The sequence below is a fragment of the Ambystoma mexicanum genome, chromosome 10, assembly GCF_040938575.1.
Source record: "Ambystoma mexicanum isolate Mex_15411 chromosome 10, UKY_AmexF1_1, whole genome shotgun sequence".
Lineage (NCBI taxonomy): Eukaryota > Metazoa > Chordata > Amphibia > Caudata > Ambystomatidae > Ambystoma > Ambystoma mexicanum.
In genome coordinates this window covers 129,009,236-129,035,206 of record NC_090932.1, presented here as the reverse complement: position 1 = coordinate 129,035,206, position 25,971 = coordinate 129,009,236, and the positions used below count along the sequence as shown (strand labels likewise).

The window sequence follows — 25,971 nt, the reverse complement described above, 5'->3', positions numbered from 1 at the left end:
ACTCAGGACACAGAAACAAGGCAGGAGACGGTAAGTATGAAACAGGAAAAATACTTCATTCTTCAGTTCCAGATTAAGGCTTAGATGAGAGCACAGGGAGTATACATCTTCTCAGCTCGCACTAACATGCTGAAGTCCCCTCCAACCATCACTCTCAGAACTCCCACACACTCACACTCCACATTCCAACAGACATTCAAAATGCAGCAACCAGCAGACAACATGCAAGATACCACAGAATCGTTGGTTGGTACAATCATCATTTTTTTCCTAAACATATTTCTATAAGGATTTATATTTTTTTAGGTTGCTTTGTTTTATTATTTTTCAATTTGGAAGTAATCTCTATAAAACAGAGTATTCTTGCAGCTCCTGAAAGACAAACCTTAACAAATATGTGTACCAATTAGAGCTCAGAACGTATGTGGTCAAGTGGCTAAACTGAAGAGTACGTTCATATCACTCCTTACTATTTAAAAAAGGATTGTTACATCATTTAATTTCCTCTTGCCTTATGTGCAAAAGTTGGGAGTCTGTAATAGTGACTCAGTTCACATATTGTATTTATTTCTTTATTTTTGCATTTGTTGCAGCGCACTGAACCCTTGGGTATCTAGGCGCTAGTTATATTGTGAGACAAAAAATACAGAATACAGAGAATACAAGAAACAAACGGGAAACATACCGGGGTGGGAGGGGTGCCATGGTGCCTTAAAGTCTTGGTTTGAGGGGAAAGGGGGAAAGCGGGAGAGACAGGATTGTCTTGGGGCCTCATCACAAGTTGAGCAGTAGCCCTTAAATACAGTGATAACAGGGTTACCGCCACATTAAAGGGTCCGCCCAATCATGAGTTTGACGGGCTCATAGCTAGGGGTAAACACAGCAGAAAAATTCAGATTTTCGGTGCAATTACCATGCAGTAATATCCCCGGTGGTAATTGCGCCAAACATTTCCCATTAGGTCCAATGGACCCATTAGGGAATGGGGAATAGTGTTTACCGCCCAACATGTGATCCAGCTGTAATAACTCCAGATCGGTGGACATTGACACAAATAAAGTTGGGCGATATCCCAGTTGGGATAACGCCCAACTAGTGATGAGGTCCTTAGTCCATTAGCTCAAGGAGCTTTTAGGCGAAAAGCCAAGTTTTGGGTTTTTTCTGAAGGTCCAGTACGATGTTTCCTTCCTCAAGGTGATGGGGAGATTGTTCCAGAGCTTGGCGGCTATGATGGGAAAGCTCTGTCCTCCTGCAGTCTTTCCGGTGAAGGTGGGTGCTATGAGGAGATGGCTATTCATTGATCTTAGAGGGGGTGAGGGCAGGAGTATTTCTCCACCCAGCGTGATAGGTAGGCCGGGGCAGAGTTCGTGGTGCACCTGTGTGTGATAGAGAGGGTTTTGAATTTAATCCGTTCACAAATTGGGAGCCAGTGAATGTCTTTCCAAAGCCTTTGTGACATGGTCGTGCTTGGACAAACCTAGAGCTGCTTCGAGGGCATTGTTTTGGATGGTTTGCAGCTTGCACAGGTAACGTTCAGAGGTTCCTGCAAAGAGAGCGTTACAGTAATCCAGTTTGGCTCAGGTGATTACTCTAGCTATGGTGAGGCGGTTGGTTGTGATGAGAAATGGCTTGCTAGCGTTAAGTAGTTTTGCGATGTAGGCAGCGAACGAGGCAATGGTGTTAACCTGATGCAAGAGGTCATGGGTGGCGTATAGGTGTATGCCCATGGATTTGGCTGTAGACGATGTTTGGATTCAGTTGCAGTCAATATCAAATGCTTTGTAGGCTGGGTGCATGCTGTGGAGGGTGGAGTGAGAGCGTACAGTGAGGATCTCGGTAATGTCATCGTTGAGGCATAACTGGTGGGTTGCCATCCAGTTTCGGACAATGTCATAAACTGAGTTGATGGTTGCAGCATCAAGGTAGTAGGTGTCTGAGAGAGAGAGGAGGATTTGGGTGTCGTCGGCATAGTTCGTGTAGGATATGCCGAGGGACACCAGATGATCAAAAAGGTGTTTAGTATAAATGTTAAACAGGGTTGGGGAGATTCAGGATCCTTGTGGAACTCCACAAGTTACTGGTGTCGGTGGGGCAGAATCGTTGTCCATGAAGACACAGGAGGATCTGTCTGCTAGAAAGGATCTGATCCAGTCTGTTGCTGCTGGGGATAAGATTGCTATTGTAGTGAGGTGGTTGCAGAGTGTCTGGTGGTCGATGAGGTTAAATGTTGCTTATAGATCCAGCATGAGGAGCAAGGCCAGTTTGCCTGAGTCTTTGATGCCGTATAGCTGTTTTTTTTAGGTCCAGTAAGGCGGTTTAGGTTCCGTGCCTTGGTCAGAAGCCTGATTGGTGAATGCCCAGGATATGGTTGTCCTCTGCGTATTGTTGGATCTGGATATATGCTGCACGGTCGATGATTTCTAGGATGAAGAGTATGGTGGTGATGGCTGCGGTAGTTTGTGGGCATGGCATGGTTGGGTCGAGGGAGGTTTTTTTTCGTAGCAGAAGGATCCAGGCTTCTTCCAGGGCAGTTGGCACAGTTTCTGTTGCAAAGGAGGAGTTGATGATATATGTGATGATGGGTGTGTCAACACAGTCTTTATGATAAGGGCCCGAGAGGCATCCCTTTGCATCGGGAGGGCTTGAGGCCTTTGATGAAGTTTGTCACTTTGGTTTCTAATACCAGGCAAAATCCAAATTGGGAGAGGGGTCTGCTGGTCAGGTGGGTGAGGTGCATGGAGGTTGTTGGTGGTGGTTTGGCGAGAATGGCCAGTTGCTTGGTGCAGTTGTTTGTCTGGATGGAGGCAATTTTCCCTGTGAGGACTTCGTGTACCTTGGTACACCAAGTGTCCTCTATGATGAGGCCTGTGGGAGGAGAGACAGACGACTCAAGTTTGCGGAAGATTGTGAAGAGTTTGCGGGTGTTAGATTGTGCATTAATTCTAGCATTGTAGCTGTTGGCTTTGGCAGTGTGAATAGCACTTTTGTAGTCTTTGGCTAAGGATGTGTACTGGGCTTTGGACACTGTGGAGAGGTTTTTTCTCCATGCCGTTTCAGCAGCACATTTCTTGGCACTGGAGGCAAGGAGCTCTGGGGTGAACCAGGCATTCTATTTTAAAGCTTGCTTGGCTTTTTGCTTTTTTAGTGGGGCTAGAGTGTCGACAGCTAGAGCAATGGTGTTGTTGTAGTGTGACCAGTGACTCTCGGTTCATATCCCTGTTGGATGGGATTGTGATGGCTGAGAGGAGGGGTGTGAGACGTTCCTTATTCAGGTTTTTGGTGCAGTGGGCTAAGGCTTCAGGTTTCATTGGTTGACGGGAGCTGGGCCTCTTGCTGTTGGAGAGGCCGAATGTGATGTTGTGCTGGTCAGACCACTGGCAGGTACTGGTGGTGAGGCCGGTCAGGTTGCAGTTGAGGTCAGCAATCCAATCGAGGGTTAGGCCCTGGATGTGGGTGTGTTCAGTGGTTCACTGAAAAAAGTCAATGTGGCTGAGGGCTGTGGCTAGGCGTTTTGCGTGTGAGTCTGTGGGGTCATTGAGGCCAAGATTGAGGTCTCCCAAGATTGTGATTTTAGAGCTGGGCTTGACGGTGGGATTGATGATAAGCATTAGGTCTTCCTTGAAGGAAGAGACGGGACCTGGTGGGCAATAAATGAGGTGGAGATTGATGGTGTTGGTAGGTCAGAGGGTATGTTTGGAGGACAGCAATTCACAGTTTGGGATAGGGTTGGACTTTGTAGCCCTGATGGTGATGGTATTTTTGTAGATCAGAGCGACTCCACAGCCTCTACTGTGGGCTCTGTCATTGCGCATGATGGCGTATCCTGGGATGGATGGTGATGGACAGCGCAGAGCCTGCTTCGGTGTGAAGCCATGTTTTGGATATGGCAAGCAGGTCGAGATCGTTGAAGGTGAGGAGGTCATGAATTTCAGGGACATGCATGGGGATCGATCTGGTGTTGCTCAGTGAGAATTTGAAGGGCTTGTTGGGGGAAGCCGCTGGGTGGGTGTGTGGGGGGGTGAGCACTTGCTAAGTTTTTGCGAGGGGGTGGGTTGTTATATTCCAGGTGCGCATGCAGAGGAGGATGTTTCTCGCGTGGATGGAGGGTGGAGCTGATGGGGGCGGTGTGGACTGATTGTGGGGTCTTCTGGTACAGAGCTGGAGGTGCCGGTTCCTGTTAGATATCGAGGGATGTAGGGGGGAGGGGGCCATGGCATTTGCAGATTTCGAGACATGTGTTTTCCCATGCTTAGTGGCCCTGCTCAGGGCGTAGATGCGGGGCCTAGGTACAAGTGGCTCAATTGCGCTTACCTGATGTGGTGGGTCTAAGCGGGAGTCGGGCGCAGCTCGGGGGTGAGATCCTGGACCTGAGTGCAAGTGACACGATTGCGCTTACCTGATGTAGCGGGCCTGAGTGGAAGTCGAGGGGCAGCTCAGGGTGCGAGGTGTGGGGCTTGGGTGCAAGTGGCGCAATTGCACCTACCTGATGTAGTAGGCATGAGTGGGAGTCGGGACACAGCTCGGGGTGCGAGATGCGGGGCATAGCGGCAGGTGGCATGATTACGCTTACCTGCTGTAGCAGGCTTGAGCGGGAGTCAGGCGCAGTTCAGGGTGTGACATGCAGGGCCGAGGTTCAAGTGCCGCAATTGTGCTTACCTGCTGGGATGTTGGTGAGCGCCATATCATGGCACCTAGCACCAGCGGCCCACAACATCGCAACCTTTGCCTGCGCTGGCTTTGCCTGTGAGTGCTTAGGTGCCTGGAAGGTAAGTAATCTTTGCCAGAAGTTGCGCCTATGTAGCAGAAGTGTAGGCCCAACGGAGGGTCTAGCAGAATCTTGCGCACCTGCGGTGCACAACACTGCAAACATTGCCTGTGCGGGCTTCACCTGTGCGTGCTTCGCTGCATGGAAGGTAAGTAATCCCTGCCGGAAATTGTGCCTATGTAGCAGAAGTGTAGGCCCGACGGACGGTCGAGCAGAGTCTTGCACACCTGCAGCTCACAACACCGCAAACTTTGCCTGTGCAGGCTTTATCTGTGTGGGCTTTGGTGCCTGGAAGAGGATAGGTTATCTTTGCCGGAAGTTGCACCTACTTGGTGGAAGTGTAGGCCGATGGACGGAGGAGCAGAGTCTCGTACACCGGCGGCACACAACACTGCGACCTTTGCCTGCGCAGGCTTCGGTGCCCGGAAAATAAGTAATCCTTGCCAGAAGTTGCGCCTACGTGGCGAAAGAGCAGGCAAAATTGTAAAGACTAACTCTTGGTGTAATAGATTATAGTGTTGCTTCATATAGAATAATAACAATAATAATAATCATAATAGAGACTGTTCATAAATCACATACCAAAGTTATTTGTCTTTTTGTTTTCTCACCGAATACCACTTGAAAACTATAACCCTCTTGAAAAGAATGATCTACTGCACTAGTGCCACAGGTGTTTCATATGTATGCATACTTACAAATAAACAGCCATTGGTACTCTTAACACTCCACAAGTATAGGTTAGTAGCCCCCAGTTTTTGGAGCGTCTTCCACCCCTCCTTGCAAAAGGTTATTGATAGATGTGAGGCTAGAAATTAGGTCTCAGGAGGATAGCTCAGGGGCAACGTGCTCGCCTTGGAAGCAAGACGACACGGAGCAACATAGGTTCGATCACCGGGTTCGCTCTGAGTATTAAGCGCGTTATAAATAACCTATAATATCATTTCTATTGATGGGTGCATAAGAGAGTACTGTTTTCGGAGGAATACCCCATGTCTGGATATCTATGGCTTGTGGACACGAAACTCAGGGGTACCAAGGATGATCGCCCAGCCCTCAAGGGCTATGGATGGGGGTTCAGGGAACTATGTATGGGGGTCCATTTGCATTGCACTGCACACTTCCTGTGATGTCATGTAGAATGAATGGGGTCATAGTTTGCATGTCATTTCCACTATTCAGGCCTGGCTCTCACACACCCAGCGGATGTAAAAGGTTGGGAGCTATGCCCAGAATAAGACATTGGCCTCTTTTGGGAGACTGTTTTTAAAGGTTTTCTTTATTTCCCATAAGAATCTTATGGTACTTCATATTGGGCCTGAAGCAATTTACAATGGCGCAATCCCATTGAGAAACGCTTTGTAAAGCAGGTTCAATGGGTTGGAGTTGAAAGGATGGCGGTCCCCTGCGCTAACAGCAGGAGCTAGTTGAAGGGTGTAATGATGCCTGCGTCCTGGCACATGGTTTGTCGGGGAACCAGAACTCCAGTGTTCCTAGGGGGTTAGTTACTGGAAGGTGTGACAAACCTTATTGTATGATGGCGCTGGCCGTTGGTTGTTTATCCAAAGGTTGTAGCCTTTAATTACTTGAGTTGATAGTTTTTTGAAATGAAGGATAATTGACTCCTGACCTGGTGTCATCAATAGGGTTTTTTTGTGGTAACACACATAATTCACAGGTCTAGCAGGTTATGCCAGGTGAAGGTGAAACAAAAGCCAACGAGTGTTTCGACCGTAGTCTTTATCAAGGCAGAAACAGACGGTGTTAGATCCTGGTTAGGAAAGCAGCGCCTAGTGAATCCTCACAGTGGTTGAGGGCAGAGGGCTGGTTTAGCCAGTCTGTAACTGAAAAGAAAGATGCTCCGTGGTTCGGGAATCCTATTGATGACACTAAGTCAGGAGTCAATTCTCCTTCATTTCAAAAACCTATCAACTCAAGTAATTAAAGGCTACAACCTTAGGATAAACAACCAACCGCCAGCGCCATCATACAATAAGGTTTGTCACACCTTCCAGCTTTGTAAATCAGGCCCAATGAGTATTCTTCCATTATCTAACTCTTGCCCACCCTGGCTATGTTGTGCAAAAATAAAAAGTCCCCAAGTTAGATTGCTACAACCAAACTATTGGAAGAGCTTTTTTTAATTGTGAATACATTTAAAGTCTGTATGTCATGGCAGCGTGGGTGATCGATATATTCACGAATAATACAGCTGTGGGGCTCCTGTGCAGCCACGAGGAGGCCATATAAAGAATGTCAGGACTAATGTAAAAGGAGCTGCTACTCTGCTGTGTCTACATGACGTCAGCAAAGCACGTCTAAGTTCGGCTCGATATCTACACATAAATAACTGATCTGAAATTTACAAATGTGGTGTGAACCACAAATCCCAGCTCCTGTTGTAGAGACATCAATCAAGGAACCTCTGCTACACAGATGATAATGTAGAAAAAGCAGTCACCAGTGGCCACATGCCACTGTGGTCACCGAGGGAGTTGCCACATAGTCCACGGGTGCTTTATTTGCATGGGGGACTGTGCTGCCTACCTTTCATCACGGGCCCACCCGACGCTCTGGGTTTTTTCTTTTGTTGGCCTCCGCAAAAACGTAGAGCAAAATAATCAGAGGTAGTGGTGAGCTAAAGCCTGGCACCACGGCCTCTCATTATTGCATTATCAGGGTAGACACGCTGACTGGATGGAGGGTAGTCCACTCCTGTCAATAAGCCTGCCTACACACAGGGCTATCTGGTCCTCCAAGATGGCCTTGCCCATATGGATGATCCATTCAGGTTAGATAAGTGTTTTTCTGTGTGTATGTAATTTGTATGTATGCATGCTTGGATGTATGTATGTATGTGTGCTTGTTTTTATCCATGCATGCATGGAAGGAGTTGTATGAATGATGTGTGAATGTGCAGTTGAAATCGTTGCTTGTCAGCCCCCACCCTCATTTTAGCAGCCCCACTTAGCGGGTCTCCAGAATTCAGGGATTGAGACTGCTGGGGGAATTACATTTTCTTTGTTTTACCCATGATGCAAAGTAGCATGCATCAAGGGTAACACTCCATGGCCAGTCTAGCGACCTAATAACACTTATCATACTTGCTTTACCTTTGATGACAAGTAAAAAATGCCATGCCACAATACGAAAGTATATGCAGACTGGCACTACTAGTGTACTACTAGTTTGTGGCATGTCATTTTTTACTTGCTATCAAGGGTAAAGCAAACATAAATGTTATTACCTGCCTACACAGACCTACATTAGTAGTGCCAGTTAGCATTTACTTTCTTAATGTGGCATGACATGTTTTACTGTGTATAATGGGTAAAGTAAGCAATGAGGTGGTAGCATATAACAATCTTTCTTCTCTTACTTGTAGACTTTGGCATTGTACTTCCTTTCACCAGGGAAGCCGAACATGCCGCAGACCACTCTGGAGTTCTTTGCCGTCCAATTGGCGTCACAGATCTGCTTCCAGGCGCCTTCATCTTTCACCTCCACATAGCCCTCGGTGACCGGGATCCGCTTGCGGTACGAAGAGAGGATGGCACGGATTCTGATGTCCTCTACCTGAATATTCAGTTGCTGGAAACAAAGAGAAGACAATGGGATTTGTGTTGCTGCGAGGGTAGCAGAGGCCTTTGCACACAGGCACAGTTTTATAAGTCTTTAAAGAAATATCTGTCTACAGTGCCCAAACACAGGTCAGGTTTATGAATATAACCAAAGAGGAAACATTCCACAGATTTACCACACGCAAATGAATAATTGTATTAGCAAACGAACATGTAGACACAGGCTAACATGAGGTTGACTACAAATAACAGCAATGTTCTTTGACGTCTTACTGATGAGGCAGATTACGTATGTTGCCATGTTAAGGCCTTGCAGAGATCTCAAGGTTTCAGGCGAGAGTTGTAAATCCAGTCCTGTTTTTATGTTTTCATTTTGGTACTTGTAATTTTGCTTCTCTCTTTCTAAAGGCAGTGCATGCGCTTAACAGGACATGAACTAGGGGGTCTTCAACCTTTGGCTCCCCAGATGTTTTGGACTACATCTCCTATCTTCCCTAGCCAGCATAGTCAGTTGTGAGTGAGCATGGAAGTGGTAGTCAAATAATATCTGAAGAGCCACAGGCGGATGACCCTACGCGGACATGAGAAGTAGCTAACTTGAGATCTTCTGTGCTGATAAGCTGTACACGCTCTCTTTTTTCTTCTCCTCATTTGCAACTTTGGGCCTAAGGTTTTACCAGTCAATATTTGGGATCCTTGATGCATGTTTAATTTAGAGGGTCATGTGACCGGTATAGAAAAAGATTTAGGTTGATATGATAAGTTATTCATAACACACTTAATACACAGAGGTTTCTAAGCGCGGACCCAGGGATCGAGCCTGTGTTGTTCTGTTTCCTCTTGATTCTAAGGCGAGCACGTTGCCCCTGAGCTATCCTCCCGAGACAATATGAAGAGCAGTCCAAAATATCTCTTGTAATGATTCTTAAAGATGGCAATAGTGGCTTAGTTTCCAGGTTTTGCCTGGCGGGTCCTAGGTTTCATACTCGCCTCTCTTTTCCAGTAGAGCATAACCGCGCCAACTATATTGTGATTGGCACTTAATGTGCTCGACAGCTCCTCCTGGGCTCTGCTCAGTGCACTGCTTTTTCTTTATGAGGCTGGTCTGCGGTAGGCCTCACAATGGAGAGGTGGAGCTTAGGGGCCTGAACCAATTTACCAGAAAAGGAGGGGTGCAGAAGTGTAGTGGATTTGCAAGTTCCAAAACGAATGGCCTAGCCAAATGGCAAGGGTGTTTTGATCTGGCGAGGGGATGGCGCTTGGTCAATGGGAACCAGATGGGTGTCATACCGCGCATATAATTCATACATTTCACAGAGGAGGCATGGGACTAACAGAAGGCAGAGAATATGTTCTGTTTTTTACTGGAAATGTTTTGGAAAACAATAAAATGAGCTGGTATTGGATAACGGGCCACATTCTTAGTTGGGTGGTTCAAGGGGAAAAGTGTCAGTGACAGAGTTATAGCCACTTTAACTGCACCACCAAATTACAACTTTAGTACTAAAGTGAAGGAAATACCGCCAGGAGAAATGTCCTCTGCTTTACCTCCAAAAGACTGGAATAATTACTGTGGCAGAAATACTGGTTGGGTAATTCCTCCAAAATCTCCATATAGTCCTCTGGACTTCAAAACCCTGGAACAACTCTGCCATTGCCTTACACCAAATCTGGCAGGTTTACTGCCAGATTTAGGGGTGGTAACAGTAACTGGGTGTATGGGTATGTCCGCGAGAAATACCGCCAAACCCAGAACGTAACATGAACAGTTATCTACATCAATAATCTCAAGTAAAGGCGGAAAGGGAAGGGGTGACGTCTAAACTATGTGAGAATCTCAATGACTTCTCTCAATGCCACCGGAGAAAGGCTCATGGCAAGACAAAAATGATTCCTTCTAGACTCCTCACTCGGTTTATGGTCATTGCATCGAATTCCTTGCATCTAAATGCATTTGCATCGAATTGTATCCATCTAAAAAATTTGCATTGAATGCATTTTTTAAAAAAAAAAAATTTAGGGGAGGACCCCCCAAATCCCTGTTTTTTACCCTTTAAAATCCTCCTGGGCAAAAATAAGCCCTTTACCCCCAAAAAACATGCATTCGATGCACATTTTTTAGATGGAAAAAATTTGATGGAATGGCATTAGATGCAATGACCAGGTACCTCCTCACTGGACTTCTTAACCTCTCTTTAGGGGAAGCCGACACACCTTCCAAGGAAATCAAAGGATTTCATGAAGTTAAGTCAGAGGATTGTGAGACTCTGGGTGCATTTAATAAGGTGTGAGTGAGTTCCATAGTGCCAAAATCATAATTTATTTATAGACCTCTGCATGCCAGATTCCTTCCACTTCTAAGCACTGTAATTATAGGTGCTAGTATCACCTAATGAAATAGTACTCAACTTGTCAATCCCAGAAGGATGATGGGCTGAGTCATTGTGAGGATTCAACCTTGCGAAATGGAGGTGGGCCCCCATTACCAGTGACGTATACCTGCCCCCTTGGGATTCAAGGCTGTATCAACTGGTCCTCTCAGAAACCAAACAAGGCTTAGAACCCACAGGCTGAACACCCTGAAAAACATTAAAGGCCATTGAAGTGGGGATCCCTGGTAACCAGCACATATTTATTAAGATGAGGGTCATACACAGGAAGAGAGAGGCGTCTTGACTTCAATGAGACCTTATATTTTGCCCTCGCCGGTACTTCCTAGTCAGACCGATGCCGAACCTTTAATACAGGCATTTCCAATGGTGCCAACATGTCAACATAAAGGTATGGATCAGTGATTCCAGATCTGGAGCAGACAGAGGTGACTACAGAGTGCTAAAAACCCTCAAATAGAAGACCTCAGTGTCGACGACTGCAATGATCTGACCAGGCTGGGGTCTAAATGCCCACTGAACATGAGCACCTGGTCGCGGAACACATGCTCCAGCTGGCCTAATGTCCATAGCCCAAAATCACAAGCTGTGTATCACCGAATTGCCATTTACTCCATTCGTCAACGGACCAAATCACCTAACCCTGCCTCGCAACCAATCAGAGCATGCCACCACAATGAGATAGACTCAAAGCGACCCTTCTAGCACCACCTGCATTCTACTGTCTCGGGTTCTAATGACTTATTCGTCTCAATTTACCAAGCGATTAGCCTTTCCGGGGTCAGCCAAGAGCACGGGAATTGATGTGGAAATAGCCCTGGGTACGCCTCAAACAGTGATAGAAGTGTACCAGAAAAAGTAGTGGAACCACGACTCGGGCGGGGGACAGAGCAGGAAGGAAGGGAGCAATGTGCAACACATGTTTCGAGGGTTGCAGCCATGCTGGTTGTCAGCCAATTGAGTTGAAACAGATTTCAGTTTATCTGTAACTGATATCCGGTGGTAAGATGGGGAGGTGTTCTTTAACTTCACAAAGAACAGTTCCAGAATGTTGAAAAGGGTGGCAAAAATTAGTGGAGCTGTTAACAGTAAAAAATGCAAATAGTGGAACACCGCTCCCGACAGTTCTCACTCACTTTGACCACTGGCCTCAAACTACAAATCAGGTTAGTAATAGAGGTCAATAGGAACCATACTACGTGTCTGATACGTTCTGGACATCGCCAGTAGCGATCCCTGGGCCCAGATGCAGCTCGTAACTCCGCACTGGTCAGAGGGAGGGGTAAGCCCCAGGATACAGAGGCCGCTTGATGGATTGGCCTGGAGGAATTAAAGACAGACCATGGCAGACCCTAGAACAAAAACAAATTACAGTTCCAAAGCTGCTTTTAGTTAGGTCTGCGGAAGGGATACAATGATCGTTAAAAAACGTTTTTGTTTTTTTGGGGAAAGAAATCCTGTCATTAGTGGAATACACGTAAAAATGATGATTACTTGTCTTCTTTTTAATTTATTGTGACGCACATTAGCAAACCGGAAGCCAAGCAAAGGAAAGTGCAGGGACTCCGCAAATAAAAATTGAACTAAGCACTGCAAGACATCAAGCCATTCTGAATTGACTGCCACTGTTGGTGAGCCAACGCCAATCCCAATCTTTTAATGAAATGACTTGACCGCACTTTCAGATGTAGATTTCTGGTTCAGAACAAGCTAGGAGGTGCAGTGGCCAGTCAATGGCATTGGGTACCTGCGACCTGCGCTGGATTGAAATGGTTTGTCATTTTACTGGAATTCTCAGTCGTTAGGTGTTCACCACATTGGCAACTCAGAGACACACATTCAGAGAAGTGGCAAAAGACTGATAACAGGGGTCTGCAACCTTAGGCTCTCCAGATGCTGTTGACTACAATTCCCATGATCCCTCACCATTTACTATGTTGGCTAAAACCGATGGGAGATGTAGTCCAAAACATCTTGAGAACCTAAGGTTGCAGTCCTGTGACCTACAGGAAAACTGGAATGAGTATTACATTCTGACCAGCCAATTAGACTGCTTCTCATAATACGGATGCTTTTACCCCCTGCAGATTTTTCAGTTAATTACACACTTATGAGACCCAGTGCCCCCATAACAGAAGCCATGTGGCTTACAGTGAAACCCTATATCAAGAACCTAAGCCTCGAACAATGTCAGTTTACAAGCCAAGCTCACCAAGGGGTACACATAACATTGCATTTAGTTCCTGTTAATTGCACGCAGGTGTCAAAGCCACATCAAGCATGCACGCGTACATGCCATGCCAGGACAATCCAGTGAGTTCCTTGCTGCTGCTGGTCAGCCAAAGAAGAAACACACTCATAAGTCTAACTGACACAAGAGCACACACAGTGACACTCAGGACAACTATAGGAAAATCCTCAGGGTGCAGCTCTATTGCGGCCTCCCTGAGATTAGCGGCGTTTCTATGTGAAGCTCCCAATGCAAGGCAAGGAAACGCCCAGCACCCAACTAGCGCTTTAAATAACAGCACACTCGGCATAAGCTCGGATCAAGCATTAACACTCCGTGTTCACCTAAGAAACGCATGCAATATTCAGTCTGAACTTTTATCATCAAGAAATTTACATTTTATAAATAATTCAAATGTTCAACTCCACCTACGAACAAACACGACACACAACAACGACCCACCAATACTTTTCGATTTATTTTCTTATGATTTCATCTTTACTCTTTTAAGTATATTTCAGCTTTTCTGTCTTTATTGTCTATTCAATTTAGTCCAGAATTAGATGTTGGATGTTTTATGATCTCATATTTAGATTTTAAATTTTCATGCTATGTCAATTGAAAATTTACAATAGACCAGGCATGAAGATGATAAGGTGCCTTACTCTATTTACCCTCCTAATGGTATTAATGAGGATAGACCTTATTAGATTCAAGTCTGTGATTGTAGCCCTGTAAAACTCCTAGGACTGGAGCATGAATGTTTAACTCAGAGTATTGAACCACAGGAAATTGCAACCCCACAAAATGCTTTCAAATCTTTGCACGCATTGGTTCATGCTGTCATCTTGGGAAACTCACACCTCTGCTATGACAGGCGTTGGGAGCCAGGGATCAGCAATCCTGGCGTCCTACTGTTGGCGTAAGGAAGCAGACGTAGCTCAGGATTCTGACCTGTCGAGCGTCAATAGATGTGTGGTGAGTAAGATGATATCCCCGACACAAGGATCGGGAAAAGCGCTCTTAATTTCTCCACTGCCATAACATGATACATCATCCCTAAAGTGGATGCCTTGGTGAGTATGTCACAGGTAAGACTACTTCGCCAAAGGTATTCCTTTGATGGAGTATATATACCGGGTACAACGTCCTTTCATCGCCTGCCTTTTCATCCCCAGGCTTTTCAAAGTGCACATTCCATCGGGAGGGTGGGAAAGGGCAGATAAGGGTTTGGGCGGGTGGGCAATGGCCGCAGATAGGAAAGGCATTTTCCCAGGTAAGCATACTTCTTTCACACGGGTCAGAGTTATATCAGTCTGATTAAATGTGCAAAGTGCACGGACGATGCTAGCTTGCAGGATATAGAAGAGAGGGGCAATATGCCAGCGGGGACATTTCTGTTATACGCCAGAGTGATCCCGATGGCCCAGGGACACTGGACCTGCTTCCCAGATGCCCTCCACTATTGGATCTTTTGCTGTGATTGACGAGGACAAGGGGTGTGGGGGGACCAGAGGGAACTATTTACTGGATATTGAGTGAAGAGAAGGCATACGCCCTCTGCAGATTGTTTTAAATATTTATTTTCTTTTATTGGTCTTATTTATATTGTAGAGGTTTAGTTCCAACTTGCCCCACAGCACTTTGTAGCTATCAGGTTGTATGCCAAGATGTACGCAGTTGCAGACTCACACAATGACATTTTCATAGCTCAAGGGGTAAGAAACAGGTGAACTAATGCAGAGGTACATTATGGCTGGACGGCGTGAAGGTTGGCTGTGCACAGGGGCCAGGGTGTGTGGTGCAGAACGTGTCAATGAGGTCTTGGGAGAAGGCAACATTTTGAGCTCCTTTCTCGTGATCTAAAACGAGGGCTGAGTTTTGGTGCTGTGGGCTGATAGGTTGGTTACACAGTGAACGAAATTCCAGTTTTTCGGTCCTCTCGATTTTTCTTTGGCAAATTTCAGTCCTGCCAAGCTTGAGTAACAGGTGGTGGGAGGACGACCGCAGGGAGAGTATTTCGCTCGCTCCTAGATAGTCCTGCTTCTGGTGTTCGATGTTGTTGTTAATGATACAGTGAGTCTAGTATTTAGTGAGGGAATTGCAGCCAGCCAGCGTACATCTATGATAGTGGAATTGATGTGGTGGACCTCGCTTTTACTGGCCTAAATGTCTTATTAAATTAAACGAAGATCGAGAAAGAGAGCTCACTAGTAGAATTGAAAGAATTTGATAACATTTCCAGTACATATCCGATATGGGCCCTGCAATTATGTGTAAAATAGAGTATTACAGCACGCTGTGCTAAATGGGGTGTCGGGAACTGCCCTTTATATGTATCAGGATGCAGGGTGATCCGAAACCTTTTAGAGAGGGGTTGTTTATTTGGAGAAGTGGTCACCACCAAGGTGGGCCTCCACATTACCACCGGCTGCCTACTCGGCTCCCTTGAGTCTAAAAATGTTGATAAACAATACACAAAATTCATTAAGTTGACATCAATCCTACAAAAGACAAAGGGGACCATTTTAGGCTCTTCCGTCGGGGCCACTTCTTTGAACAATGCACCAGGCATATAAAACATGGACCTCGTTACAAATTCATATCTCGCTGTAAATTATTGCTAGAAGAGAAGAAGGGAAAGCCCCCGTCTTGACTAAAATGCCTTATTGGTTTAATTAGCCTATTTGTTAGAACCTGGACCCCTTCGAAGAGGGAATTGGGTAAAGAACCTATTTGGTGCATACATTTTGGAAGAATGGAAGGGAATAATAACTAATACAATACAGATTAGTGATGCGCAAGAGAGTTCAAGGAGTTTAAACCAAATGTATGAAAAGGGATTTCTTCCCTCCATAATATCAAATTAGCACCAATGATGAAATGGTTCTCACAGGAAATCATTTAAAGGGTGCATCACAGTAAGAGTTGAAGACCCATTTCTCAGTTGTTTTGTGTGCGGCCTGGCATGTTGCGGGTCTGCCTGGTTGCGCGTGGTTTAGTCTTGTGTGTCTGGTCCAGTTTAGTTCTGCAGAGTATTTCGTGTCTCTTCTAAGCTTTGGGATTAGCTCTGGACGGTGTCTTTGGCCTCGGATCACTTTGAACATATTTAGACCTGTTTTGGTTTGAAACAGTCACGGATCCTGTGTGAGATTAGTTACACAGGGCATTTTGGGGTTGTTTTGAAGGTAAAATCCCTAGGCCTGGTTTTCCATTTGGGAAGGTGTTTTGGGCCTGTTTGTCTCTGGGGCCCCACCAAAGGTTTGGGAGTGTGGCAGTTGGTGGGTTCTTAGCTAAAGAAGGTATTCTGTGTTTGCTGCTCAAAATGGTACAGTGCTGGATTTGTTTCACGCCCAGACGCTTCTGTGTGAAGTCTGAAAAGATATTTGCGTCATGTAAGGGTTTATTTTTGCCGCAGTAAAGGGTTTGAACTGGGTAACAAGTCTGCCAGTAACAGCTGCTGCGGCGAAGACGCTGCCACGAAATGTGAATGAAACTGGAAAACAGTGAAAACGCCATATCAATGAATGTCTGCAGCTTAAAATGGCGTCTTAGTTTTGAGGAGGTCTACGGGAATTCACACAGTTGCAAGTTGACCTTTGATAATTATACTAACTTCTCACATTTCTGACGTGTCAATTTCCTCCCTCAATTATTCCCAGTTATGTCTGTTGAAGCCCCGGTTACTTTTTATTAGTCTGCATGAACCGCATTATTGGGATCACCACATAGCTCTTGGTTGGACCGTCTCTGTGAGCTAGGAATAGGCGCTACATAGAGCGTCCATTCATAACACAGCTACTGCCAAGTGACCATTAGGTTTGCAACAGATCTCAACGTTATTAGTTCATCGTTGCAACAAACATATTTTCAAAAGTAACATAAGGCAAATTCAAAATAAAATAAGTTGCACAGGCGCCATCTGACCACATGTCAACATAGCAGGGCTAAAGTCGGGGGTACAAGCGGGTGGACGGAGTCTCCCCACTTTTTTCAGAGGGTGGACTCAGTCCCCCGCCCCCTCCACCCCCCAGCCCCCAGCTAAAATGAGAAACATTGAATGTCCTGCCGACTTCTGGGATTGAACCACAGTCGTCAGGTTTGCAGCCCAGACACTTCACCACTGCACTATAACCTGATGAAAAATAGCAAGCAACTAAAGGTGAAATGTTCCATTTCGGTACGGCAAGTGCCAGGGAAAATATTTGTATTGTTTCTTGGAGTTTAAAGCATACACTATTTTACCGTTTTCAAAAACACTATTAGAAGAAAATACCCTCTCTTGGTTTTGTGTGTGTGTTGATTTTATGAAAGGCAAATGCCATTAATTCTGTGCAATTTGGGTGGCTATGCAAAGCCAATTTAATGAAATGTGCATATTTCACCTTGATATGCTAATTTCTGGCAATGTCACTTCCCATTGAGTTTGTTGATGAGTCCCCCCACTTTAATTTTTAGTACTTTACCCCTGCAACAGAGTCATCATTATGTAGTCCTGGCTTTCTATCCAATAACGCTTTGAACATTTATGTTTTCTGTACCAGTGGCTGGTGATTTTTTTTTCATTGGAGAGGCATAAATGTTTCCTACGACAAATAAGGGGAGTAACAGAGGAGCTCAAACCAACCAATCGGGCTTTGAGGGAGACGGCTACTTGTCCCGAGAAACAATATAACCATGAGTTAAAATGGTGCATTTTTGCAGCACATTTTCTGCAAAAGATTTGTAAAAAAAAACTCACAATTTGCAATCTGTTTTGTATTGTAACATATAAAAACAATCCCGTTGATGCAGGTCACCCGTAGTGCACATGAGCATTTTCCAACACTTTACGTGATGCTTTTCCTCACAACCTATGCTAGAGTAAAACACATTTTCATACAGGATTTACCCATACATATCCAAGCTGACTGCACCAATATATGCCGCTATTACCATAGAAGAACCTACTACTGTTGGCTTTGCTAGTAAAAAATGCAATTCCACAGTAAGAAAATATGTTCAGACTGACTTCCTCAATATAGGCCAGTATGGCCATGTCACAAAATGTATCATATTGGCTTTATCTTTCATTCTAGGAACAAAATGCCATGCCACAGTAAGCAAACATGCCAAAACTACGTGTTGTGCCAGTCTGGCCACATAAGACCATTCATCATGTTGACTTTACCCTTGATGCCCAATAAATAAATGCTGTGCCACAGTCCACAAATATACCCAGGCTGACTGCCCAACATAGGACAATATGCCCATGTAAGAAAACCATCATGTTTGCTTTTCCCTTGATGCCAGTAGCAAATGCCATGCCACAATAAGAAAATATCCAAGCTGGCTGCCGCAATGTAGGTGAGCCCAGACACACAAGAACACTAACCATGCTGGCTTTACCCTTGATGCCAACCAATACAAAATGCCATGCACACTAAAAACATGTCTACAGTGACTGCCCCAATGTAGGCCAGTACAGCTATGTAAGAACACTTATTATGTTGGCTTTACACTTAATGGCAGTAGAACTACTGTGTCACAGTAGGAAAATATGTCTAGACTAGCTGCAACAATGCTGGCCAATGTGGCCATGTAAGACTATTCATCATGTTGCCATTACCCTTGATATGAGTAACATGTTACAATAAAGAAATATGCCCACACTGGCTGCACCAATAAAGACCAGTATGGCCATGTAAGAACACTCATCATGTTGGCTTTACCCTTCATGCCAGTAAAAAAGTCATGACACGTTAACAAAATATGTCCAGGCTGGTTGCATCAATATAGGCCACTACAGCCATGTAAGAACACCCACTTTGTTGCCATTACCCTTGATACAAGTAGAACATGCTATGCGACAGTAAAAAGTCCTGTCCAGAATGGCTGCCGCAATATACCTCAGTGGCCATGTAAAAAAACTAAACTCATCATGCTGGCTTTATGCTTGATGCGAGTGAAAATATGCCATGCCAGAGTAAGTGTAAGAAAATATACCCAGGTTGGCTGCATCATTTTAGGTCAGAACAGCCAAGTAAGTGCCAAATGAACACACCATATTGGCTTTATACTTGATCCCCATTAAATAAAAAGGCCATGCCAAAGTAAGAAAACATGTCCAGAGTGGCTGCACCAATATAGGGCGGTAAAACCACATGAAAAGTGTAATCGTGAACTCTCATCATGTTGGCTTTACCCTTGATGAGGCTGGCTGCACAAATGTAGGCCAGTATGGCCCCATCAGAACACTCATTATATTTGCCTTTTCCTTCATGCCAATACAAATGCCATACCAGAATAAGAAAACAAGTCCAGACTAGCTGCACCATTTTAGGCTAGCATGACCACATAAGAGCAAACAGCTGTGCCTGCAGCAATTTCAGGTTAATCATGCTTTAATCCAGAAGACAAACACTGATCACTGTGGTGCAGAGCTATGTGGTGATGTGGCAATAGGTGTTCTGTCCTAAGCAGGCCAAACGTAATACAGTACCTGCAAGATAGCTCAGCAAGATGTGACAATAGATTGTTCCAAGCAGGGCCCAGGTTCGAATCCTTTGAAAGGGTGAGTAAAATACAAATATCCCCTTCACAGGCAAACCTGAGAGTTAATGACTTAATTGGAGTTGTAAATGCGCTACTGGTGTAATACAAATTTCTTAACAAGGTCTGTCTTCGGCCACTTGATTTATAAGCACTATGCATGCCCTTCACCAAAGTCCTGTTAAAAACTAGCACAGGCAAAGCCAACAGTTTTGCTTGTGTATAAGTATTAGGATTAGGCAATGCTATTAGATGCACAGGTCATCACACCATTTTGCACCTACTACCATAAATAGCCAGTTCATTCCACAATGGTAGTACCTGGCAAGTGCCTTTCCCATGCCTACACTAAAGCCCAAACTATTGGCATTGTCAAGCGTGAAGGCTACTTTAACAAGCATTGGCAATGCAAATAGTTTATGCTTTTGTGTAGGCATTGCAAAGGCACTTGCCAGGCACATCCATAGTGGTATTAACTGGCTATGGATGGTAGAAGGAGCATAACGGTGCGAGAACCTGGGCATCTAATAGCAGTTCCTGGCAAATGCCTAATTGACATGAGCTAAAACTGTTTTCTTTGCCAATGCATGTTTTTAACAGGACTTCCGCAAAGGACATGCATACTGTTTATAAATCACGTGGCTGAAGACAGACCTGGTTAAGTATTTTCATTACACCATAGGGCTCAATGGGAATGGGGAGGGGGCTAATAACGGGCCCATTATTAGCTCCCTGGCCCCTTAGTGGATCCCGCTAAGGGCAGCTGGTAAAACCAGCCATCCTTAGCGGGACCTGCTAAGGGACCTAGGAATGCGGCGGTAAGGGGTTAACGGCACCAGCATACTTACCGACGCCGTTAACCCCTTACCACTGCACTCCTAATGAGGCCCATTGACTCTCAGAGAATGCTTTGAGAAAACACTGGCAGGCACTTTGAGTCCAAAGTTTGATGGAAAGGCTTGAATAAAGCAAGCTCAAAGAGTTCCCATGGGGCAGCGTGTTTTGGGTAGGGAGGGACAGGAACCGGGTGGGAATGGTCATAGGGAATAGCATGGCGATTGGCAGTCAATGCGTGGGAAAATAACCAAACACGACAAGCTTTGTGAACTTCCTCGTATGTCATTTCCCTCCATCAGTGATCTAATGCAATAGTTGCGGCTTATAGATGACAGTAAAGCGCCACCTAATGGCCCAAACCAAAAATAAAATACCCATTGCGACATTCAGTTATCCCTCGATCCCCAGTGTTGGCATGACTGATTCCTCTCCTCAGCGTGAGCAACACTCAGCATCGACAGGGCTCAATGTTTATGAGCTGAAGGGCTAACGACATGATGGGACTGGAACAGAAGAAAGATGATATATGAACAGAGAAGGTTTATCTCCAAGATGGAGGATCAGTTGAAAACTGATGAGTCATAGACTGGCCATTGTGAACATTGCATTCACCTTTCGATTTCCACAAATTTGTTCTAACCGATACTGCGTCACAAAAATAGCAATAAAAACTGCAATAATTCAGTTAGATGCAGCAAAGTAGCATGCTACTAGCTGTAGGTTTTGGGGGCGGGGAGGCCGTATTGGCCCTAAAAACGTCCATCCCAACGTCAATGCTGGCCTCATATTAGAGGAAGGTGTGCAGTGTCAGAATGGGACAGAAACATTACAAGCACCCATAGGAAAGTGTTCATTGCTTTTCTCTACAAACCGTCAGAGTAGTAATTTGAGGCCATGTTTGGTAAAAATGTGTGGCAAAAATACTATTTGAAGCACATTAGACCAGCAACGGTGGCCATACCTACTAGCCACAGAGTTTACTAACCTATCCAACCTGACCCACTTTGGCCCCACAAACTGGCCAACTCTAGCATGGTGGCAGGCTTTTTTAGGCAGTGTGAGCCGAGGGGTGAGAAAATGGGCTCTCATGAGGTGCTGCATCCTTCAGTGCACCTATTCAAGTGAAACTTGAGCTGACTGAACGTGGGATGTGAACACGTTGGGCCGAACACCCTGCAAGAAGATTCAGCTTCATGCTGGCTCTTCAGTCACGTGTCAGTCATGATCTCGCGAGACTCCGTCGAGGGCACCGCTTACATCTATGGCATCAAGGCACAACACGAGACTCCTTTCAGGCTACCTCTTACAGCTACGGGCTGAAGCCAACCTGCTTCTGATTACCATCTCCCAGTAGTTTACAAGCTCATTATTTAAAACAGCATTTGAAAAAAAACTCGATTTTGTTTCAACACGTTCCTTGCCTTTTCCCCCTTTAATAGGATTCTGTTCCAGCTCCGAGCTCCCTTACTTGGCAGCCGGCTATGCTGTGAGTCAGAGCCGGAGTGGGTTGCGCATTTTCCCCCACTGTACGTGACGGCCAGCTCGTCAAAAGTACATGTTTATATGTCCTCGGGAAATCAAGGACCTAGGAGTCTGACAGGCTTGGAAATCTGCTGAAGCAAGCGGGCAAAGGCACAGATGGGAGCCATTTCCCACATGAGCTGGAGTCTGTGGGTAAGCCCCTTCCATCAAGGCCCAGGAATCCCCCTCCTCCCTTCCTTTTTCGCTTGCATAAATGATACATGAGCGCGCCAAAGGGATGATCTCAGCCTGGCTCTGGCCAGTCGGAATATGAAATGTATGGCATAGGAAACACAGTTTCAATAATTCAATTCCTTAACACCACTTCTAGCTCGGAAGTAAATGCAACGTACATAGGGCGTCAGTACAAGTTTGCCGGTATTCTGGCGGTAAATCCACCGGAATATCACCAAACTAAATTGCTGTTACCTGCGCTTGGTCTGCCGGAATTACCGGCAGATTACAAGTGCCGGTAAGGACGGTAAATCCCCATTCCATGCAGTCCCATGAGACTCCATGCAGGGATTTTGCTGCAATTACCGCCATGACAGTAATAAAGACTGTTTTCTGCCGGTAGGGGTCAGCTATACCTCCAGCTCTCAGCTGGAGGTAAATCCTCAGCCCCTACCAGCAAAGTTGTAGTTGCCGGTCCTATAAAAGTACTAGTAAACGTTATTAGTCCTGCGGCAGGGGGAGCCAGCCAATCAGATGGCCAGGAATGCGTGCTTGAACCGCTGGTGCAAGCCTGCGTTACATGCTGCCTGACGGCCGGCTCCCCCAACGCCATCCCCGCCCCTTCTTCCCACCCCCTTTCAGCCATTGGAATGGGGGATTAACACCATATTACCGACACTTTTACTGTGTACCAGCCAACTCGTAATGAGGCCCTTTACTGCACCGGTTTATGCATAGAAGTCTCCCAGCACCGAGACTTGTCCCCAGGTTGGTGAATTGTCCCCCAGTCCGGGATATCCAGACTCAGGCGAAGAGGAGAGGAGCAGGCCGCAGTAGGATGGTAAAGTGGGAGCAATTACAGACAAAATGATCGTGAATTTATAGATGAGGCATGAACATGGAACAGAGCTTGCTTAAGCTTGCATGTGAGTGTGTAAACTGAAATGAACTGGCTAGTGGCAAGTAGGGTGAGTAGGATTAAGCCCATGCCAGACCGCAATATGCTGGAATAAAGCTAGGTGGCAGAATGTTGGTACTCAAATAGTAGGGACCATTAGTAGGTGTGCAGTTGTATGATGGGCGTGAGGTGTGCTCACGGGTTCCCTTAAAACACTGAGGCTTGTTGGTGTTTGTGGAATAGATATCACCCCCAAATCCAGCCTGTCGGTTAATCACGTGACTGTTGGGATATAGGATGTCAGTGAGCATAGTGTCAAGAGGTCACAGCGTTGTATGGCAAGCGAAGTAGGGTGAGAGAGGAAGGAAACTGAAGAGGAGGTGGAGGCACTCCAAAATCCACATGGCAAACTCATTTGGCAGAGAAAAGGCAGAGCTTCCAAAATGGTCCTCAACATTACATTGAATCTGTGGGAAGTGAATGCGCTGTGTTGCATAATTTTAAGGGATGCCATAAATGGGAGCAAAGTAGGACATTCATCAGGCCTGAAGTTTAAAAAATTGGATCGAAACACGAATACATTTTCTCTAAAACAGACTCACTGACATGGCTCATTTCCTACAGGCAAGAGATATGGAGATCTGGTCAGCAGGTACATGTGCAAACAAGAACAGGCCGTTTAAAAACATTGGAAGGATTTAATAATAACTTGCGAAAACCTAAATGTATTGGTTTCGAGACTAAATTCCGAATGAGGCACCTACCACAGGAGGAGGAACATTTTTCTGTTATGCGCAATTTATAAAGTGCTTATCTGCTTCCTAAACCTTTTCCAAAAAGGGACCAGAATGTAAAAAGGTGCTTCCCCTGTGCAAATGCCATTCAGGGCCATTTGTGGTGCAGCGGTTGTGGCACTAAACAAGGAGCCACAGGGTTCTTTTGTCATTCCTTCTGAGGCGCCATTGTTCCAGCAGCATTAGCGTGGAAACCGGGAATAGCTCTGGTAAAGCACGGGTCCCCTGCTCTCTCTGGTAGCTGATCCCATGTGTGCTGGGCCTCCATCACGCAGAGTGTGAAAAATAAGGTTACCGCGTGGCTCACCCACAGTATGCACCCTCACATAAGGGGTCTTTGGCAGAAAGCAAAGATGGATGGATAGATCCATGGGACTTCCACACACAGGGTACTGCAGGGGGCACGGGGAACACATTGGGTGATGGAGTGCAATTATTTTCTGGAGCCTCGGAAGAGGGAATGGCCTTCTTCCCCCGAAACTCGCCCCAGGGCTCACAGATGTAGAGCCTGCCCTTGGCAATGGAGGCAGAGGCCGTCATTCCCACAAGCAGTGCATGTGATCCAAGAAGGCACACATGCTCGGGGGTGCCTACACATCTCCCCTTCCTCTATAACTCAAGGACTGGATTCCACCCTGTATATGATGACAGAGAGCTGGGGGGGGGGGGCAGGGGGAGCACTATTCTGCCATGATGCCATGGCCAAAATGCAGAACAGCAGTGTGCACAGCTGTGCTCCAGATTGTCTGTAAAGCCATGCACCGTGGAGAAACCTCCCTTTGCACGCCGCAATTTACTACACCACAAAGTATTCTGAACATCAGCCCACAATTGAGATCCAAAGAAATAGGGTGCTCGTGATGCAATAAGGGCATCCTTTTCCATGGAAGTCAAAGGGAACATGTTATATGTTACTCATGTTGCAATAAGGGCATCCTTTTCCATGGAAGTCAAAGGGAACATGTTATATGTTACTCATGTTGCAATAAGGGCATCCTTTTCCATGGAGGTCAAAGGGAACATGTTATATATTACTCATGTGGCAATAAGGGCATCCTTTTCCATGGAAGTCAAAGGGAACATGTTATATATTACTCATGTTGCAATATATATCACGTTGCAGGAGTTGATAGTTATATTGGACTGTAAAATGAGCACAGGGATGGTCCGACACCGGATATATAGTTATCATGCATCCCAACAGAGAAAGGCATAAGACACCTGTAATGTATACAGCAGATATGCAGGATGAAAAGGTGCCAGCTGAGGCTGACTAAGGCAGGAGTATACCTCTGCCACCATGGTCTGGCACATCATGTTACCATGCCCAATCCCAGAATTTCCTTTGCAGACCTAAGGAAGCCTGTCAGGCCTTTGGGACCGGATGCCGATTCCTAAGATAATAAAGATTGCATGACCCATGTAGAAAGGAGAAAAACAGGACTAGGTCATATGTCGCCCCAAAAGCCTTGGGCTGCAAGGTCACCCCAGAGGCGTAGACAGGGCAAGGCCTGAGAGGGCAAGGCCCCCACAAAATCTGAAAATGCCCACTCAGCAGCGCTGTGTGGACATTTACAGATGTTAATGTCGCTGCTGAGGGCCCAACTACATTAGCTTCAGGCCCCACTTGTTAGCCAATGCTGGCTACGTCTCTGGGTCACCCCCCCACCCCCGCCTGCTGATATAGTTCTTCATGCTGCAAATGGTCTCCAAGCACATATGAAGGGGGTCCACGGGTGCTGCAGGTGTGCACCGTTAAGAAATGTAGTGTCGTGCCCAGACTACTCTAAAACTGTGCCCTATAAGGGAGAAGCTCTCCTTAGGAGGCAAGGGTACTGCACCCAGCATAGCAGTTCCAAGCAGAGCACAGAAGATCTCACAGAAAGGAGGAGAGTTGCCTATCAGCGTAAGGCTTTCCATGCACAAGTAATTGTCCATTATGCAACGAGAATCGTTTTGGTGGATGCAGTAGGGTCGTTCAGATCAACAGACGAGGAGGCCGCCCAATGACTCGCCAAGCTTTGTTAAAATAAAGGATTTTTTTGCCCAGAAAGCTTTGTCTTTGGGGCCACTGCGACACCACTCTGACTCCGGCTCAAGAGTCTGCTGAAAAACCTTCCCATTTCCCTACAGACCAGTCCATCTCCGATAGCAATGGCTTTCCTAGCAAGGCCTTCTCTGTGCCAGTAAGGGACCCCAAACCCACACATTAAGATTTCAGATCAGGAAAGATTCTGTATTTTCGATCTC

General features: G+C 45.8%; 1 protein-coding gene across 1 annotated transcript in view; it reads right to left on the bottom strand.

Moving 5' to 3' along the window:
- The window catches only part of LOXL2 (lysyl oxidase like 2), a 361,884-nt gene that overhangs the window by 180,547 nt on the left and 155,366 nt on the right, over positions 1–25,971 (bottom strand). The window contains exon 4 of the mRNA XM_069617615.1: positions 8,145–8,356. Coding sequence (XP_069473716.1) covers positions 8,145–8,356 — 212 coding nt within the window. The remainder of the gene's footprint in view (positions 1–8,144; positions 8,357–25,971) is intronic.